The sequence below is a fragment of the Prosopis cineraria genome, unplaced genomic scaffold, assembly GCF_029017545.1.
Source record: "Prosopis cineraria cultivar Desert tree isolate PC_DT_omini unplaced genomic scaffold, ASM2901754v1 PC9, whole genome shotgun sequence".
Lineage (NCBI taxonomy): Eukaryota > Viridiplantae > Streptophyta > Magnoliopsida > Fabales > Fabaceae > Prosopis > Prosopis cineraria.
Window position 1 is genome coordinate 25,101,192 of NW_026555340.1, and position 22,090 is coordinate 25,123,281.

Here is a 22,090-nt window from a genome sequence, read left to right on the forward strand (position 1 = left end):
AATTCAGTCTAGCCTAATTTTTAAAACCTTGCGCTAGAGTCATATGGTCGTAGTTTCCCTAATTAATGATTAATCAATATTTATTAAATTTAATTGAGCTGGAATGTATTATTTAATTATTAATATTAATGACTTTCATTCAATTGAAATAAGAATAGATAAATCATACTCTTAGCCTAGGACCATTACTCCCTGTTTAGAAAATTAGCTCTAGTGCACTCATTTATATAATCAAGACTATTTTAAAATCTTTTTAATGTGGAGCATAACAATTAACTCATATAATCGGTGGCGTTCGGTCCTGTTGATTCAATAAAACTTGGATCCATTTTTGATATTATTTTATTGCGGGTCATTATTTTTTTTTAAAAAAAAAAACTAGCTCAATAAATCATGCAGTGCACTTGTTTATATGGCTAAGATCTTCCAAAGTCCTTCCAATGTGTAATGTAACACATGACATATTTCTTTCTTGCTCCTCTAGTTAGCTGATAATGGGTCAATACTAGATCTACAATATTAAAAGCAAAAAACTTTAACTAAAATTAGTATAATGTTAATCAATAATTATAAGTCGTGTTATAATGTTATAAAAAAAGAAAGAAAAAATTAAGTATAACTTTAACTATTATATATAAAGTTACAGTTATAAAATATTGAAGTGATAGTTATAAATTATTGATAAAGTAGTTGTGTTAAATTTCGTTAATAATGAATGATCAATATATGAAGTTATAATTATAAAATATTAAAGTAATATTTATAAATTATTGATGAGGTGATCATATATAATAAATATTAAACTTGTAATGTAAAATCAATTTAACTATTGAATATATAAAATTATAATTATAAAAAGTTAAATTAATAATTATAAATTATTGATGAAATGATTGTAAATAATCTAATTGATGTAATGTATTTTTAATAAAGACATTATTATTTTTGCACCCTAATTTTAAATTACACTCAAGTTTTAAGGGACTTGATTATGGTTTTTAAATTTTGATGAACTTGTTTGTAAATAAATGTGTTTTATGAGGTCTATACGTTATTAAAAAAACATGTTATAATTATTATATTAAAAATTGTTTAATCGATGTAATATAAATAATATTTTTCACTCCTCAATTAATTCATTTCCTCTAATTCTAATATTAATGTATATTATTTAATCTAAAGGTCATGTGATAAAATTAATAATTGATTTTTAAAATTTTTATCAAAAACGTGGAAATTATACAATACCTTATGAGTTATGACTGTTGATAATGGTGTATATTACATAATTCCTTTATTTCTTTTTAAATTTTAGATCAATGTTTTAGATAAGTAATTCAGAATTTTTTTTTCATAAGCTGTAAATTCTAGTTCTAGATTTTGATATTTTTATACAATTTTTTAATTTTTTGATTACATATTTGTATTTTTAATTAAGGTTTCAAACAACCCTAAATTATTAAGCCTCTCTATTGAATCACAAGTTTTATTGTTTTACCGACAATAAATGTATCAATATGTCCCTTCCCCACACAAATCGTTCGGAACTTGAATTATAAATTTATAACCCTTGTATATAAAATAAATCTAGTTAAAAAAAAAGCAATTTGTCCTTTATCCTTTCTAAAATAATTAGTACTCTCTCCGTCTTAAATTATAAAATATTTTTAAATAAAATTTTACATATCAATAAACTTTATTAAATATAATTAATAAATTTATATTTTTAAAATAAAAATATAAACTTTTAAAAATACCTGTCATTTATTACATTGAAAAGAAAATAAATAAAAATTAACTATAGAAAGAGAAAGGGTAATATTAAAATTAGTACATTTAATAAAATCTTAATTTACCTAAAGTATCCTATATTTTAAAACAAAAAAAAATCCTTCAAAAATACCATATAATTTAAAATGAAGAGAGTATTTATTATTAGCGGAAGATACTCATATGTTAAATAATTAAAAAAAGCATCAATGTTTTTTACTTGAATTTAGAATGTTAAAAAAAGTCACATTTTTATAATTGATTAATACTGTGATTTATTCACATTGATATTGATATTGATTATGTTTAACCTTTAACAATGAGATATACTAATTTATGATCGAAAAAATATATCTGCCACAGAATAAACTATAGGGACCTGATCCAATAGATATATTTTCCTTTGTAATATGTTAAATAATTTTGCATTATATATACTCCCTTTATTAAAAAATATAACACATTTTTAATTAAATCTCATTTCTTAATAAATTAATTACTTGTCTTTAAATTAATCTTATATTTTTATATTTATCTCTATTTAATAAGGTATTTTATCTTAAAATAAATATAAAGTAATTTATATAATAGGAGCACTTTTGAAAAAAAAATTATTATATCTTAAAATATTAAAAATATTTTATATTTTTTAATATTAAATTTTTTAAAAAATATTTTATATTTTTTAACGGATAGAGTAGTTTGTACCTAAAATAATACTATAGATCATGAGAATCCTATAACCATCACATTTGACCCTTCATATGTTCGATCCAATGCCGTCGGTAACACTCCCTATATTTTAGATGGCAAAGCACTTTTTACGTCCCAGGATTTAGAATGAGATGAATTATCATTTAAGCGAAGGGACTGGAATATTCATACCTTGCTTGAATAATCATAACCATGAATTTATTTGGTAAAATACTTAAGTATGTAATAATGAAGTTTATTTACATTATTTTTTAAATATAAATACCATAATCTTGTTACCATAATAAGGCAACAACGCCAACCTTTTTTCTTGTTTTTCTGCATTTGTTATTTTTATTTTATTTCGAAATATTTTCATACTGGTTTATATATATATAAATTAAAATATTTTAAATTTAAATTTTAGTTTATAAGAGAAGAAAATTAAGAAAGATAAATACCATACACATAGAATTAAATTTAAAATTTGAATATATTCAAAAAACCTCTTTTTAAAATTTTTTTTATTAGATTAAAAATTATTTTTATATGATTAAAAATATTAAATACGAGAAAACAATGAAAAAAATACTAAGAGGGAAAAAAGGGCATGGATATGAAAAAGTTCACAAGGACATTTTGGTAAAAATATATTGAATTTAAAGTGAGTGACATGATTCTTTTTATTTTCCAAAGGCATCTCCACTTTTAAAGTTATAGTAATCCGTGTTTTTGGAAGAGACCATTCTATACCTCTTAAAAGTAACCAAACATAAGTGATGTAAGAATGGAAACATAATTACTATTCCATTGTCTAACATTCTAGTCACCAAATGGACTCTAATCGAGAGTTAGATGTTTGATTAAATATGAAAAAAGTAAATTAAAACATTACTTAAGAAATAGTATATTAACTTACGGCATATTATACATGAAGAAAATTTTTAATTTTTCAAATTTGTCTTGGCTATCATCTTGATACATGTAGAAATATTTGGTTCTTCAAATTTGTTGGAACTATCAACTTGATCCTTGAAATTTAATCTTTATGAATTAAATTTTTGAAAGTTTCAAAATCATATACAATTAATCTTTATGAACTAATTTTAAGCGAATCAATAAATAAGGTAAATTCAATTGACCAAAAGTTTCATCGAGATAATGGATGAATATCTTTATTATAACCCAAGAACTTCTATACTAAGTTTCAATTATGTAATCAAAGCTACAGACAACTTGATTATGAAAACGTGTTTTGACGTAAAAAAGAGGCGAGAAATAAAATTATGTCTAAAATCTGATTTTCATATCTGGCCGCTCCTTTAAAAACCGGAGTGCAACTACTATACAAGGGACTTGGAGGGAAAGGACTAAAAATGTGGAAACTAAAGGAAACAAGAAAATTTATGAAGATAAACCCCCAAATAATCAACTAATGGCTTATATAATATTCACATCTAATAGATAATCACGACAGGAAGAAATATGTACAAGGAGAGGAGACTTAAACAGAATTTGGATCATCCTGTACAGAAGGTTAACAAGTTCAACTCCCATGAAGAACATTTCACCTCTGAAATGTCAAGTTTATTTACAATTGAATTCTTCTTCTTCCATCACGTCTTATCTGCTGCCAGGATAAAGCAGGATGGATCAGGAAGGGGATGCTGAATGAATGATGGTATCGGGTAACATTGCTACTGTCACTACAAAATATTCACAGCCAACAGGGAGACCGTATGGGTTTGAAGTTGATCCTGAATTCAGACTCAACCGGTCCGGCCCCATGTCAGAAATCAGTTGATCAGCTCTGCTCTGCTCAGTCCGAACCGACGTAACGGGCCGAGCCTTCACAATTTGGCGCTCAATATGCACAATCTGTCCAACAATATAGTTAGGCCGGCTTGGAAGATGGTCAGCAAAGAGGGCCACAGATTCGGAAGATAAATAGTAGTTAGGGCAGGTTCTACTAATAGCCTCGTAATGCCCAGCTGAATTGTGGACAAAGGCAGCAATCTCATGAACTTCTAGACGACCAAAAGAAATCTTTTCTTTATTTGCCTGAAGAAAAATCACAGGCGAAAAGTAAGTCCCTATTAGATGATTTTTCAGCCACAATAAGCTAAATTCAGAATCTGGAATTTCCAACAAGGCCAGAGGCCTCAGAACAAAAACCATAAATACAAGTAAAGTTCTATATGCAATCACAGCAAAGGCTGCTCATGCTATTAAGCGAACATCAGGCATTCAATCTTCCTGGCTCCCAAAACAACCAACGGTCCAAAGAACACATATTAAAGACATAATGAAGACATAAAGTTACCTGCTTCTCCAGTTGATGCTTATTATAGTAAGTTTTGACCTGATCCGTTTTCTCCTCCAGTTCCTTCCGAAGCTGTTCGTTTGTAGCTTCAATTCTAGAGTACTTCTCAAGCAGCTCTTCACGGTGCCTCGACAAGGAACTGACTTTATCAGCTAACACACGAATGCATTTTCGGAACTCAGCTAAATCATCATCATCTCTATCATTAGTGGAACTGGGGAAAAAAAAAAAATTGCACCCTCGTCAATCTTGATATATATAAGTCCCTGAAGATTTTTGTTACTTCTATTACCAGCACTCTGCCACCACAATGCAATTTTCTCTTCTTAAAAGAGGGAACAGGGTTATACATGAGAGAGAGGTCGGAGACAATTCTGCCCTGAGGCATCAATTAGGAAAGTGATGAAATCATCTTAATTAGGCAAGTAACCAAAGCAAGTATCTTACCTGGCTAATGACTGTGCTAAACCACGCAAGAGATCAGCAAAACCAGCCACACCGCCAGGAGAATAAACGCAGCTTTTAAGTCTCTCAAAAAGGCTGCGCATTCTCAGAAAAGATGCACGCAGCAAAGCATACTCTGAGGCTCTTCTATCGGCGGAACTTTTTTGTGTTTGAGCTTCCTCCCTTGCTTCATGCAAGCAATTCTCCAAGTGAGCACAATTCATCTGTCGTGCAAGAGGAACATTAAATTAAAAAAATTGGCTAGATTCATTTGGACCATGGACCCCATCCTGAGATAAGTAATATCATACAAAACAAATGATGTCCTGAAAATAATTATGGAAAGTGAAAACTAGTGCAAAATGTCTGTATGGAAAAGAAATTAAATTATGTATAGCTCATCCAAAATGCCTTCTACCCTTGTCCAAGTTTTGGAAGCTTAAATACAAATGAAAAGTATAAAGTAACCATTCACTAGAGTTAGCATTTTGTAGTGCTTCCCCTTCCATAGCTCCAACTAAAACAGTTCAAAATTTTGATTTGGTTGGCTTTTACCAAGTAGCCCGCTCAATCCAACCAATCTTCTCTGGCCATTTAAAAAAAAAAAAATCCAACCAAGGCTCAAGCTCAAGGCTAATAAAAAACAATATAAACCCTATGAGCTAGACTCATCAACTAGTAACCTTGCCATAAGCTGGCAACTCTCCTAGGCTTGGTTTTCGCAAGCCTTAGATTTAAAAGTAGAGGCCTAGGAAATCCTATGATTTATCAACTTGTATTATCATTTAACTTGAACAACAAAAACAGCAACAGAAACAGAATAATGAAGTTAAGGTGAGGATCAGCAGTGGATGATGGAGGCCAATGGAAGTGGACATATGAAACTATTTTTATTTCTGGTTTTTGACAGAATGATTTAAACAACTTCTCAGATGAAATACCAAAGAAAGAATGCACATTTAAGGGCCCCTTTGTTATTAAATGAGATTGGAAAGTGGAATGGAAATGGGAAAGCTCGCTCCCATAAACATGGGAAACTCTCTTTCCAAGAAAAGCACTTTGTCATCTACCGAATACAACTAAAAATACTTCCCCTTGTCTTTTCCGTTTCCTTCAATACCTTGACCATGTACCAAACTGATAGAGTTGGTAACACCAGTGGTCAAGAGATTTATCCCAAGGCTTATAACTCTAGGATTAAAATGACAGAGACAAGTCAGGTTAGGTGTAGCCAAAGGTATAGGTAGTGATGGTTGGGGCAATGACTACTTTTTTGGCTTTTTAAATCTGTCCTATCGTGCAGAGAGAAAAGAGGTGTGGAGTATTTTGAAAATTGAGGGCAGTGAGGAGTGTTCTAGCCTCTCGAATGCCAGGTTGTGGGTGGAGGAAAATCATCTTTCTTCATCACTTTTTCTTTCTACTCTAGCGTGTGCTTGTGAGTGATTTATATACTGAGTGGCTGTTTGAGAGTGTATTTTGTGTTGTTTCATCTACTCTGTAATTGTTGTCTGATCGTAGTTTCAATTTATTTTGCTTGTAATTCAACTTGGTTATTCAGCAAAAGAAATTTCAGTCCCATTTGTAGTTTATTTTCCAGTTTTTGCTTGTTTTAAGTTTAACAGAGTGGAGGGTTCCATCACAAATACAGCCTAAATGTAAGATAGGATGAAAAAGAGACAGAGATTGATAGAAATTTAGTAAACAGAAAGAAAAACACTGAACAGATGAAGAGAACAAAGAAACTGCTTTTGAGTAAACGGAATTGGCACCCCAAAATTATGTACATCATCAAGTTTACCTGAGATTCATCAAGGAGCTTTCGACTTGCTTCTAACTCCGCTCTAAGGGCAGCAACCTCCTCCTGACCGGCTTTAAGCTGAGCTTCAGCTTCATTTAATTGTTTAGACTTGTCTGCAATTGCACTTTGTAGCTCCAACAACTTATCATCATTAACTTTGGAATCCAAGTCTGAAGGAGCTACTGAATCACAAGGTACAAGGTCCTGAGGCAAAGGCATGCTCTCAGCAGTTGAACTGTTTGTTAGTGACATACCCAATTGCCCCACTATTTTCTCTTTCCTATCTTCATCCACACCTTGCACTTCTTCACGAGGAGGCTCCACCATAGATGAATCCAATTGTGAGTTTTGCACTCCAGAGGAATCCAACATATTTTCATCTACACCAAGATCTAAATCTTTGCCTGTATGAGCAGTAAACAGGCTGCCAAGTGTTGCATTCAAAGAATTTGAGATGCATGAAATCTCATCCATGGGCTCAGTTGTGGATACGCAAGGCATGTGGGTTTCACCACTCACATATTCTGGTTTGCAGTTATTTGCCTTCTCGGCCAGAAGGGCAAAGTCAGCTGCATCATTTACACTGGAAATATTTTGCCCTTGCACATACTTATCAGACAATTTCTGCTCCAATTCTTGGATACGTTTCTCATAGGAGACACACTGCATATGCTTCATTTTAAGCATGGATTGAACGTGTTTAGCATATTCATCTTTTAAGTGCAGGGCTTCAGCTGTCTTCTCCGCAGCATTCTTCAGTATTTTATCCAGCCTTTCATCATCCAGTACCTCATACTCTATCTCAGGACAGCGAGAACAAATTAAGGCTATGCTAGAAGCAAGCTCAGCTTTCAGTTTTGCATTCTCAACTTCCATCTTGCTAGTCCCAGCAATTTCTACCAAGTCACTGCCATCAAGGAACTCATCAGAATCATATCTCTCAATGGAGTCAGCAGGAATGCCTCCAGCCTCAGCTGACAGAGAACTATCACCTGACAAAGCAGATGAACCTTTGAAGCTTCCATGCTTCTCAAGCTTGGAAGCAATCCCAGTCAGATACTCAGGAGCATAAAAGTCCACATCTGATATGTCAATATGAAGCAGACCACCATCAAATGGAGCTATATTGACATCACATTGGCTAGGGGTGTCAAATAAGCCCATAGATGCCAAGACTTCTCTAGGTATGCATGAACTATGTGCTCTCAAAAACTCCTCCCTTCTCCTGATCTCAACCTCCCGCTTTCTAGCAAGCTTCTCAGCCAGTTGTCCTGCCATGCCCATGTACAGCTTCTTAGAGGCCTCTCGTCTCACAATTTCCGCAAGGCAAGCCCTATATGCAGGACCAATACCATGGAACAACCTTAAATCCATGAACAAGTCATCCTGACGAACCATGGCCTCTTTGAAGACAGGAAACTGTAGCTTCTGGTCTTTGATGAGATAGGAAACATAAGTTATGTTTTGCATGTATTCATGCACAAACATGTTCATTTCATTCTTCTTGTCCTGGCAAAAGCGAAGGAGCTCAGAAATAGCATCATGACAAGTCTCCATCCTAGGCAAGTGATTCTTGTCATGAACATCATACATAGGGCCCAAGGCTGAAACTGCATCATGAGGTCGAAGTGAGGATGATAATTGGCCAGACAGACAATCATTCACCAGTTTCTTTACTGTATTAACATCTTTACTGCAGAAATTCAAAAAAAAAAAAAATGTTGATTGATAAAGTGCGATGATATTATAGATTACCAAGTATATCAAAAGTCAGAAGATAAAAGAAATATAAACATATAGAATATGTAAATACAGCAAAAAGGGCTTTCACATCGTAGCAAGACTTTAAAAGATAAAGTAGCCAACATTCGGTGATATTTGATGCACGTGAAGCAAATTTTAATCAACTGGCCTAGCAGGCATAACACCTTAATAGTCACCTCACCAGAACTATGATGCTAAGAAAGCATTTTTAAGTTGATCAACCCCTAACCGATGCTTTGAATTTCAATCAGCACAATTAGCCTACTGCACAAGATATCTAATTTGGCATCTAAATAAATTCTCCCTTCTCTTCTTATTTAAATCTCTTTCAATTTCCTGAACCTCTCCAACCAACAAGCACCATAGTAAAATTCTATATACATCTTTCCCTCCTTATGTGTTGCTCAAGGATCCTCCACGTTCAGTATTCTTAACCACTCTTTAACGCACCATAGTCTCAAAACAATGGTGCTAAAGCATGCCTATCATGCAACTAGACCCAAACTAAAAGCCAAGTCGTAACAGCCTTCACGAAAATAAAACTCAGTCCAGGTATGCAAGTATTTGGCTATTTCTTTTCTTTAAAAAAAAAAAGGAAAAGAACATAGCATTTAAGACGGACAAAAAAGTGAACGAAAACTAACCTCAGAGATTGCACTATACTCTTTTGTTCAGTTAAATATCTCTGATTTTCTTTTATTGATTGTTCTAAATTCTTAATGGGCAGAAAAGCTCTACCAGACAACAATTCCTCAACCCTGCGCTTCACTTCTCCAAATGTCTGCTTAAATTGTGAAACTTTATTCTCAAACTGCTTGTGAGAGCTTTTGCAATTCTCCACTGTCTTACGCAAGTTCTCCTCCTTCACAAAATCCAGTAAGCATTTGCGAGAAGAAGTCTGTAACGCAGGATGAAGTTTGATGGATTTTAATTTCTCAGCATCCCTCACAAAATTCACTAAAAGATCAGAGTGCATCCGGTGTTGCTGTATGTAACGTTTCATGAAGTCCCCATAGTTTTGGTTAATCATTCTATAGAACTGATCCAAGTTACCTCTTGCAATCTCCAGTGCTCTCACTTGAACCATCTGTTCCCTCAAAAGCCTCTCACAATGATCGTATTTCAGTATGGTATGGCTGTAAATTGCTTGCCCCCGGTGGTAATGATATCTGAATTGCCTCTCGTACGAAGGTAAAGCCTTCAGAGCAGGGTCAGACGCATCATCCAGAGGGTGGGGATCACGAGAGGAGGATGGTAGTGAGGGCTCCAAATTATCATGGATATTCACTCGTTCTGATGGTGGAGGGGGTGAGTTGGTCTGAAGTCTAGCTTTATTGAATATGAACACTTCTCTGTCATCAGATGGAAGGTTATATGCAGATAGAGGCCTCTGTGATTCAAGCTTCGTATCCAGACAGAGAACAAGTTGATCATTGAGACTAATCCCTGTTTCTGATGCAATACGCCGCATGACGGCCTCAACAAGCGTGGTTTCATCACAGCTCAACTCATATGAGCGTCCATTCTCAGCAATATGAACTAGAAGCTTGCCTTCATAGACCAAGCTTCCAGTAACACTAGAACTCATGGCTGATTGTCAACTTGAACTGAAAGAACACCAAGCAATTTAGTCTAACCTTTTTAACGGATTCAGAGCTTGGTGAATTCCCAGATTATTGAATTCGCAAATAAGACCACCAATCGGCAGAGTGAAAGCACTTCACGATATATGAAATTTATATTATCAACCCAGAGCAAAATACTGCAATGATAGTTCCACTTCCAATATACCCAACAGAGATTTTCGTGGGAAAACACCAACCTTGGCCTTCGATCTTATCAAAACCCTAGATGAAATCAACCCCCAAAACGAAATGAGGCCCACCAGCAATGACGATGAGAGTGAAATTCCTTTTATCACCAGCCAACAATCAAAATGCCAAAAAGAGACCAAAGGTCACAGCCCCAAATAGAAGCTCCGCATCAATCCCAGATTAAGCCTCCACCACACCCCCACTCCATCACAAGAAACTGGAATTCAAGGAGGGAAAAAGCAAGAAGAGCAATATTAACCAAATTAACACGAGAATGATTTCGATCAAAAGCCAAGGTGGGAATCTTGAACGAAGCAGCGAGGATAATTCGAATTGGTTACGTGAAGATATTGATTTTCGAGTATCAACTCAGCACAAAGCTATCACGAAACCCGTCAATGATTTCTTATTATCGCTGCAATCGCCGCGGTATTTCTCTTTAACATATAAAATTTTTCCTTCCTCCCACTAAATATTCTTCTCCACCAAAATCCTTCTCTCTCTCTCTTTTTCCCCCTTCACAATCTTCTGCGAGAAGTAACACTAGAACGCGCTGATTGCAATTTGCAGGACTTCTAATCTCCTCTGTGACTCTCTCCTCTACCCTGATCGCCAGCTCTTCGAAATCAGTATAAATAAAAAACTAGAGACTGAAAGCCAATATGAAATATAAAAAAAATATAAAAAGCCAACGATAATCTGACTGATCTCGCTCCTGTGTTGATCCGTACGCGGGGAACATTTTGGAAAAATTATCATAAACTCCTACGTAAGAAATTTAAATTTTTTTACAAAATTATAATTATAAAACTATTCTAAAATCTTATATATTTTATTAAATTTGTTGATTATTGCTAATTCCAGTTGAAATTCTATTACAACTATATAATATTGGTTTAAAAACAACTACTATAGAATAATTAACAATTTTATTATAATAAATTGACAATTTCAATGAAAAATATATGAGACCTCAAAATTATTTTTTAATTTTATGAAATTTATATTTAGATTCCTAGTGAGGAATCTTAGAGTGATTTTCGCTGTATTATAATTGCATATGAATTTTTTGCAGTAATATGTTTTAATATTAAATAAAAAATAAAATAGAATGTGATAATTTTTTTATTACAGTAATGTGATAATTTAAAATCGTTTAAGCTTTAAAGTTTACTAGAGTTCCAAAATACAGTTACTAATCCTATTTCTACCCAAAAAAAAAAAAGTTTGGTTCGTACCTTATCCACGTTTCTGTATTATTTTTTATATTCATTCATAATATTTCTCGTATTATTGATATTAATGATTTTACTGTTATTTCATAAAAGCCAGAAAAGTTTGCGAAGACAAAACTAAAAAGAAATGCCAGCCAGTATATTGAAATTGTTTAAAGCCCAAAAAACAAAGTTTAAATTTGAATTATATTTTTTAACCAAACCACTTGATTGAATTATTTGTGTGTGTGTGTGTGTGTGTGTGTTTTTTTTTTTTTTTGCATGTTTACGCAATATGCATGTGTTTTTCCTATACTCACAGACTTGTTTTCCCAATCATGTGAAACCTTTTCAAGAATGAATACAAGGTTGTTCTTTTGCATGACAAAATTAAAATGAAAAGTGCATTGTGATATAAAATCTGAGTATTTACCATGGGGCGTGTGTGTGTTTCTATATGGAATATTTGTAATTTCGTTATCAAAAATAACTTTAATCACCAAAATAGAAACAATCTTTTCAAAAATCAACTGCTTGTAGCTAATTTTTAAATTTAAATTTTGATTCTAGGGAAAAAAATATTAAGTATATAAGTATAAGTTTTTTTTCCTCTAGAAAATTACATGGAAAAAAATGTCTTGAACTTGGATTGCTTAGTGAAATGTCAGATTTAATAATAAAGTCTGATGATATTAGCTTTAATTTACTTGCATGGTTGAAAATAATTTATAGATAAAATTAAAAAAAGTCTGTATGTGTAGTAATTCTCGTGCAGATCAATTACAGTTATGGAGATGAATAAAAGCTTCTCTTTATAATTTTCTATTTACAAGTGGGCTTATTAACTGCAGTTTCTCCAATCAAGTGATGTTACCATTAGACCATGTAATCTGATTTTTTTTTTTTTTTGGTTCACTTTCATTAATTTCTTCCTCTCTCTGTCTTTCAGAGTATAAACTATTTAAACCAATTTAAATATATTCTTAATGTGATAAATTATTTGATACTAACATTTCACCCAAGTTTTTTTTTTCCTTGTTGGCCAATCAACCAAGTTAATTTTCGTATAGTATTCAATCCACCAGCTAACCAAGTTAATTTTACTTTTATTTAATGGATAAATAGTAAATGATAAAATGTAATTAAATTTTGAAGTTAGAAAAAGAAACAAAAAATTTAACGTAGAATTTTTTTTTTGCTATAATGTTTAACACAGATTAAATTTGCTTAAATTTCAACGATAATCGTATGAACTTTCTCAATCATCATACCCAATCAAAAAACAGTTACATTTTGAAAGAATTATTTTCACGTCCCACTCAAGGTAACTAATTCTATTGATAACTAAGTTTAGGAAAATGACAATGCACCAAATTTAATAGATTTTTAATTTTATTCTTATTAAATATATACACACATATTTTAATAACATAACACACTTGCTCTTATTAGTATATTTAATTTAATAATAAGGGCAATCAAAAATATGTGTTGAAAAAAGAAAAAAATTATATATAGATCCTATGAAGCTTACTTATTTACAATTAAGCCTTGTGAAATTTAGGGACTATAATCAAGTTCCTTGAGATTTAAATATAATTTAAAATTGAAGTGCAATAAAAACATTGCCCCTCTTAAAAATATTGAAGTTATAGTTATAAAATATTGAAATGATAATTATAGATTAATAATGATATAGTTGTAACAATTGGTCTTAAATTTTATTAATAACAGATAATCGATTTAACTATTAAATATGTAAAGTTATAGTTATAAAATATTAAAATGATAGTTGTAAATTACTGATAAGATACTTACATATGATTAGTATTAGACTTATAATACATGATTAATTTAAATATTTGATATGTGAAGTTACACTTGTAAAAAGTTAAAATAATAGTTAAAAATTATTAATGAAATAGTTGTAAATTACTTGTTTGATTTTTAATAACAATATTATTGTTTTAATATCCTAATTTTAAATTATATTTAAATCTTAAAAGACTTGACTATAATTTTTAAATTTTATATAATTTATTTGTAAATAAATATACTCTATTAGATTTTCACTTAATTTTTCCCAAAAAAAACATTTAATAGCATAAGCCTCCTTGTTTGAAGAGATATTTATATTTATTACATAACTATCTTTTAAACAGGATTATCTTTAATACTTGCAAATAATAAAAAAAAATTGATAAGAATTTGGTGTGCAAGTTCCTAGAAACTTCATACCATGACAATAAGAATCTGAATCCAATCATTCAATTACACCAACCACGAAGGAGGAGAGAATTTTCCTGCAATGTTGCTTCCTCGCAAGTTAATAACAACTTGTTATTTTCACGCTTGCAATTAATAAATTGACTAGTGATTGATTAACGTACCTATTTCTAACGCGTGAATTAATTATAACAGTAACTTGTTTTTTCTTCAGGTCCTATTCGGGATATATGTATAAAATATAAAGAGAATTAGCATGTTGCGTAGGGGAAAAATTCCAAAGAGCAAAACAAATTATTTTCAAGCATTATATTACGTGTGTGCGTGTGGAAATTAATTTAGTAGAGCCATCGTTTTTGAACGAAGTTGTGGGAAAAAAAAAAAAAAACAAAGCTGGATGTGATGGCTTTAAAGTGAAGGCAATTTCATGGGAAGAGTCCTAAACAAAGTCAATCATATGAATGTAATGAGTGCGGACGAAGCAATTGAATATAGACAGTGAAGAATGAATCGCGTAACAATAAACCAAGAAACCAACCGAAAGCGATCAATAATAAAATGATACTATTTCCCAATATTTTATTTTGCACATGTCAGGTAAGAATATTAATATTAATGCTTACATATTATTAAAAATGTTATGATCGAACTTCGAAGCACTATAAAAACGTAAAAGAGTACTTACTCACGCATTGATCCAAATAAAAACCGTTATAATTGTTTACATACAAGCTTTAGATTGAAAGTTCATGTGAATGTGAAAATGCAGAAGAGCTAATCTCAATTAAAGCTAACAATGCTTGAACAGAGCTAACATGTCAATTTAAGAATAGTTTTTATAAACAAGCGCCCCTTGATTCTTAATATAAGCAAATTTTAGAAGCTTTTTTCTTTACAAAGGAAAGTTAGAGTAATTAATTTTTTTTTCAATTGTACTCTTTATATTTGTTTATTATAATTTGAATTCTTGAACAATAATTTATCATGATAATAAATGAGAAAATAATATTTAAATTTTAAAACAATGAATTAATGAGAGTTGGATTCTTAATAAAGTTTTCAAAAAAAAAGTTATAAATTCATGAATTCAGATATTTAAATTTTAAATATAACTATTTGCAATTTTTTAAATAAATATTTTTAATTTATTTTTTAATTTTTTTATCAAAAATCTAATTGTCATAAATTTTTCATTAAGAGATTTTACTGCCGTTCTCCCATAATTAATTGCAAAGAAGCATGCAAAAATGAAAAGTTATATATTTTTTAAATAATTTTGAGGATATAATTGTAATTATAATTTTTTAATAAATATGAAGTTGATTGAATTTACTTTATATTAAAAATCGATGGGGTAGGTAAAATTAACTTTTAATTATATTTTATTTCACAATGCGTAATGTCATTCCGTCAACTTAATATTATAGATCTATCGTTACATGATCCAAGAGAAAATGCAAGGAAAGAGGGATGGGTTTCCTGCGCGCCAAACATCTATTTAGATGATGGGACAATTAATAATTTAATATTCTTATTTATTTTCTACTTTAATTATTTAACTAATTACAAATTGATTTCACTTAGGTCTCATTTTCTTACTAAAAAAATAAAATAAATTAAAAAAATAAAAATAAAAATAAAATGATTAAAAGGGATATGTAAATATATTTATAAGGGAGAAAGTAATTTAATTCATAAATTTAAAAATTATTATTTATAATATTTTTGGAAGGTGTAATCATTTTTAAATTTAAAATATATGTTAATGAGTTTTATTATCCTTATCATATGAGAAAGAGTGATTTAGTTTATTTTAATTTTAATTTTAATTTTTTTAATTTATTTCGTTCTATTTATTTTTAATAACCAAACAGAACATTAGTTTTAAATTGATATTCATAAAATTTCCAGCTTATAATATTAGACTTTGCAAGAGAAAGAATAGATTGGAAATAAAACAATTACATTACACACGGAACTCCGTGGCTGCGGTTAATCTTGCTTCTGGGAAATTAATTAGGCGTGATTAATTAAGAATTAACAAGGTTTGAGAATGTCAACATCTGCTTGAAGCAGTTTCATATTTTGGATGTGACAAGAGACGCATCCAATGCGCCTGATCTATAGTTTAATAATCCAAACGCATGAGTCCAAAATAATGTCAATAGCACAATTAAAATGCATGCCAATGCAAACTTGGTTTGTATATAAAATTATCGTCCGATTATAAAATCTAAACCTCTCGTTTATTTTTACTATGTGATATTTCTCATATTTTTATTTTAACTTATCATATATTTTAGGATAAAGAGATAAAAACATCTATCAACTGATCAACTAAGAGTACTTGGCAACTTAAAGTGAGGCAAATGACAAAAATACTCATAATATTACATAAATTAGTGTAAGAGTAACCAAACCGTCAAATGTTTCAAAATATCCGTTAATTTCTGATGTTAATGCTAAATGTACCGTCGCCTATCAATGTTGACTACTGTGACTTGCCACCTGCTTATGCATAGCAATTGAACAATCTCTGCGTCTTTTTTATCTTCCTCTTCCTCTCACTCTTTGCAATTGTAGCCACTATCTCTGAGGCTCAAGGCGTCGAATAGGAAGATGAAAAGGGAGGGATGAAAAGGACAAAGCTAAGCTTGTGAGAAGGGAGAAACATGAGTTATACTCAAAAGCTTTTTCAATCCAACATGTTTTATTTGGGTTTGCACCACGGTAGATAGACAGCTAACAGAAAATCATCTAAGTTGGATAACGAGACAATCAATTATTAACAAACATTAAACCCAATCCTTAGCATCACAATTGCTTCCATGATTTCATCTTACATCCATTATACATAAAATAAAAACTAAGTGACAGTTCAATTTGAATCACCAGGAACTGAATAGAAACAAAAAAACAAAGTTCAGGTCACAAAGTCCAGATACGGTGGAAAGAAACATACAATCGACAAACCTAGGATCATAGAGTCATCATCCTTGATGGATCTAAGTTAAATTTGTTTGATTAAAAAGAAATTTGTTGGTGGGTTTCCATTGAATCAAATATTTTTCTGCATGTATGAACGAAAATGAATTAAAAAGAAAAATCAAGAGAGTCCACAAATGAGTGTACTAAAATTTAAAACCCACGGTGCAAACCCAAATAAATCAGATTGGATTGAAAACCTAGAAAGGAGGATAATACACAATACCAAGGGAAAATGACCTGGATAAAGCGAGATGGGATTTTTCGATAGAGAAGAAAGTTGAAACCTTTTCCTTTAATAGACTCTGAACCCACTATCGGTGATTACTGCTATGGCCATTATCTAATTTGTTTGATTAAAGCTTATGCAAGAGCAAGGAGTTCGATCTATTTGACTAGAGCTTCTCCTCTTCAATGGTTTGCCCCCTTTCTTAACTCTACTGCTGCTCCATGACAAAGGTGGAAAGCTCGACAGAGATTTTCAATCTTCCTCCTCAATGGTTCATTGTGGTCGTCATTGTCCTTGTCGACTATTGAACAGAGACTCAGAGAGTAGCACAACACACGCACAAGGAGCAACGCAACATTTGAGGAAGAAGAATGAAGAAGAAGCATTTTTGGGAAAGGAGACTCCACACATAGCAATGGTCAAATTTTCTCTAGCTTACATGGCATCATCAGAGTGCTCAATCTTCACAATTGGCAAGCACACTTAACTTTAACACTTAAAACTAGTGAACATTTGAAGTATTTGATAGTTTGATCACTCCTATATAAACTTAGATAACGTTATGGATATTTTTTTTTTTTTTTTTACTTTAAACTATTGAATGCTCTTGGCCAACTATTTAGTAAATATTTTTGTCCCTTTGTCCTATATTTTATATTAATATATTAATGATTACTTATAAATTTGCCTTTTTAAATATAAAGTCAGGATTAAATTGCACAAGGGAAAATATAATTAACACACAATATATATATATACATATATATAACATGTCATACACTCATATTATTTACAACTCTAAAGCTATTTTTACCATCTGATGAAGGAGCCATGCCTACATGTGCCTTCTATGAAAATAGAATGAAAGATAAAAGGATAAAAATATTTAAGAAGTCATCAATTAGAAATATCTGATAGTTTAAATTAAAAAAGTGGATGAGTAATTATGAAGTTATTTTTTTGATGGATCTATAACTAAACCATTAAAAGTTAAAGATGTTGCCTATTATGTTTTGGTTCTAACATTTAACAATTTGGTCACATATACATTGGAAAAATAAATTTACAGGCATTTTTGTATTTTTCCTTATTTTAAACTATTAGAAGCTTCTAACCAATGATTTCTTGAGTATTTTTACTCTTTTACCATAAAATAAGTTTAATATATCACTTAGCAAGTTTTGAACCAGAGGGTTACCTTTCCGAATTTGAGTATCAATCAGCAAGCTGCAATTTTTCATGCATTTACAATGCATAAAATAGTAGTTCCTCAAAATGTTACACTATATATTATTCTTAAGTAATGGAAAGTATTCCCTTCGTTTAAAAATGTAGGACATTTTAACTGAATCTCATTCTCAATAAAGTATTATTTACCTTTTAACTAACTTTATCTTTTTATATTTACTCATATTAAACACCCTATAATAAATATAAAGTCATTATCAATAGGAATACTTTAAAAAAAACAATGATTATATCTCGAAAGATTAAAAATATCTTATATTTTTTAACATCCAACTCATAAAAAAATACCTTATATTTTTAAATAAAAAGAGTAATTTTGAGTCAAAAAAAATCATTTTAAAGCATAACGATGTATCTCCATCGACTTACCAAATTAGTAATATTTTATAAAAATATCTGAAGAAGTAATGATGGGAGGAGAACTAGGTGAAGATCATTCTAAGATTTAAATTTTAAACGCAACCCTCCGAGTTAAAGATAAGTAAATACTTCTATAAAAATATATCTTGGTATCCCTAATGAAAAGCCTACTATGAGCTCATTATATGTTCACAAAATTCCAATCAATGATGATGCTGTACATAATTATCAACATCTTGGGATATGAACATGTCACGCATGAATTTTTTCTTTTTAAAAACCGAGTTAATTAATATTGATATTGACACGTGATCCATGAAAGAGAAATTTATAATGGTCATGGAAACGAAGTAGAATAAAAGCACATGCCATTTGATTCTTTAATAACAGCCTTCTGGGAATACTACTCTTATCACAATTCCAAGTGATTTCATTTTGAACCTTATCTGAAGCTGATCCTCAAATGGGTGGTTCCAGATTGTTCAGTTCTTACCCATTTTATTGTCATACAAAATAATAATAATAATAATAATAATAATAATAACAATAAATAAAAGACATACCAAACGGTGCGTTTTATTGGATCAATACCAAAGTAATGAAAATCTAACTTGTCGTTAAATCTTCGTCCGGGTCAAATGATTCTACCGTGATTAAATTGAGATAAACTCAATAAAATAAAATAATTTAATTGAAACATAAAAAATATTCATATACAATCCTGAAAAAGTAACATTTAAATAAAAATATATTAATTACAAGTACATAAAATATTTATGTATAAATCACACATAATCCAATCTAGTAGGTTATTAAAGCACGAATTTGAAGGCTTGCTATTTTTTTTAACTCAAAATAATATAATCCAACCCCATCAGCCATTCAAAACTCTCAATTGAACCAGCTAGGAGATTGCTGGGCCGAGATTAAGTTTTGATACCATTTTTCCACACTTTCACATCAAGGGTCATGAGAAATCACGTGGAGATTTGATAGAGATGAGATTGATGTTTCACTCTTGTGAGACTTCAACGATGGACCCCAATGCCGTTGCAATCAGTTAGCAAACAATAATCAATAAAAACGTGGCTTGCTGTAAACATTGTTATATTCTATATTAAATATATTTTTTTTTACAATTTTTTTGAGCCAGTTTTGCATGAATTTTTTTTTTTGTGGCTAAATTTTGGGCACTTAAATTTAACCACTCCATTTTAGCATTTTAAGAAAATAAAAGTGGTCAAATTATGCAAATATATAAAGAAGGCTGGGGATCGGTGTCTCTTAATACTTACTATAACACAAGATTGAGGGTAGTTTTATAATTAAAATATTATAATAATTATTTTTCCCTTAATTCTTTGCTCGAAAATTATGATAAATTCATGACTACTGTGGTGTTGGAACTTTCAATGTGAAAAAAATTACAAGCCTAGCTAACTAAAACTAACGCTAGATTATCGTGGCGTATCCAAAAACATTTCAAGGACGGCCAAGTGTCCGATGGGCTTGGGCTTGGCCCCTAATCAAAAGTACTAAGAAGTACTAACTTGAGAAATAATTTACAATTCAGCTTTATTTGACTTGGCTCCTCCATTTTTGAGGGAATTAGTGCGAGGAGATTGCTGGGGGTCTCAATCCCCTATTTCTGTTTAATTTTATAATGTAATTTAGGCAATGCCCTCTTCTTTACCGAAAGAAAAAAAATAAAAAAACAGTTTTAACATTTCTGCAAGAAAGAATTTCCAGTTTTGGATCAAAGAGTTAAAACAAAAAAAAAAAAAAACAAACAAAAAGACTGTCAAGGGTCTATGTATATTAGAAAAACCTAATCTATTATAATGTGATGAATTAAAGTTTGAATTCTCATTTAAAAATGTGGTTACTTTGTATGCAATGTGTAGTAAGTAAAAAAAAAAATCTTTGTTAAAAAGAAAATAAAAAACACCTATTTTATCTTTTTTTATAAAACACTTTTCTTGCATTGCATTTTCTTGGTACTTGATCATATCTAAAAAGGGATTATTTTCAATAGGAGCATGCAAAGAAAATTGAAAAAAAAAAAAGATCATTCTATCTATCAAATGAACCCATGGTATTTTTTTTATAATCATATTCAAGTACTATTTGGTAATAAATACGAGCTTCTTTTCAAGCATTATTGGCAATGATTATGAACTTCTTTTTCAATAAATATTTAAATTTTAGTTTGTCACATTATGAATAACAAGTTCTTTTTACTAAATATAAGATTTTTAGTGTGTATGCATTAATAGAAGAAGTTACTACCACACAAACATCTTACCTGTCCTTCTCTTTTGGTACAAAGGCAAAAGTAAGAAAAATTTACATTTACAAAGAGTGTTAAAAGTCCGATTAACAAAATAACAAGGAAAAACAGGAGAGGGTAAGAAAGACACATTGAGACCGCCAAGCTTAATATACCAAATTCCAATTGTGAAAGTTCTGTAAAAGGCAGAAAATGTCCTAATCAATGAAATAATTCCATGCTGAGTGAAGGAAGCTCCTTTGCCGTGAACCATACTTAAAATCCTTGCGTAGGCCCAAGAAGAACGCGTACAACCTCAACTAAATTGGGAATACCTTCTCCTTCTTCTTTATAAATTATTTTTTTAATTTTATTAATATTAATATAAAAAATAAAAATATATAAAATTTTAAATATTTTTTATATAATAAATTTTAAAAATAATATTATATTATTTTTTTCATGAATGTTAATTTTAATTTTTTTAAATATTATTTAAAAAGTCATACCATAATTTATAAATAAAATTTTAAAAAAATTTTAAAATATATTTTATAAAATAAAACCGGCATAAGTACAATCGAAACAACATCTAGTATTTTACACTATTCATGATGGGCATTCTGAGGTGGTGTTAATGATCCGGTCATTTTCTCTTCATGATCGTTCACGCGATGCCGGGAAATGAAGCCCTGATGCTTTGGGAATAATTCAACACTATTTACTGTATATATTATATTACATTAATACTGATATATTAATTCATAATTTCGTATTTTTTTTTAACTAAGATTATAGCATCCGTCCGTGGAAAGCATGGTGTCTAAAGGAAGGATAGTTTTTTTTTTTTTCCTTCCTGAAATTGTTCTACCTAGACTTCTACTCTACGCATACAATTGTATTTTTAAAAAAGAAATTTTTACCCATAAAATTTTGATCTCCAACTCCTGGTC

General features: G+C 30.6%; 1 protein-coding gene across 2 annotated transcripts; it reads right to left on the minus strand.

The window, feature by feature from the left end:
- Window positions 1-3,903: 3,903 nt before the first annotated feature.
- LOC129320195 (autophagy-related protein 11) lies at window positions 3,904-11,228 on the minus strand. Of its 2 annotated transcripts, XM_054965474.1 has the most exons (6): window positions 10,377-11,228; window positions 9,437-10,338; window positions 7,029-8,721; window positions 5,234-5,454; window positions 4,787-5,000; window positions 3,904-4,524 (listed from the first exon to the last, which is right to left on the minus strand). In XM_054965474.1, the coding sequence occupies exons 2-6, from the start codon at window positions 10,261-10,263 to the stop codon at window positions 4,117-4,119; spliced, it is 3,363 nt and encodes a 1,120-aa protein (XP_054821449.1). In that variant the 5' UTR covers window positions 10,264-10,338; window positions 10,377-11,228; the 3' UTR covers window positions 3,904-4,116. The 2 variants fall into 2 exon arrangements, with proteins under 2 accessions (XP_054821449.1, XP_054821448.1); XM_054965473.1 differs by having other exon boundaries at window positions 9,437-11,228.
- Between the last annotated feature and the right edge of the window lie 10,862 nt (window positions 11,229-22,090).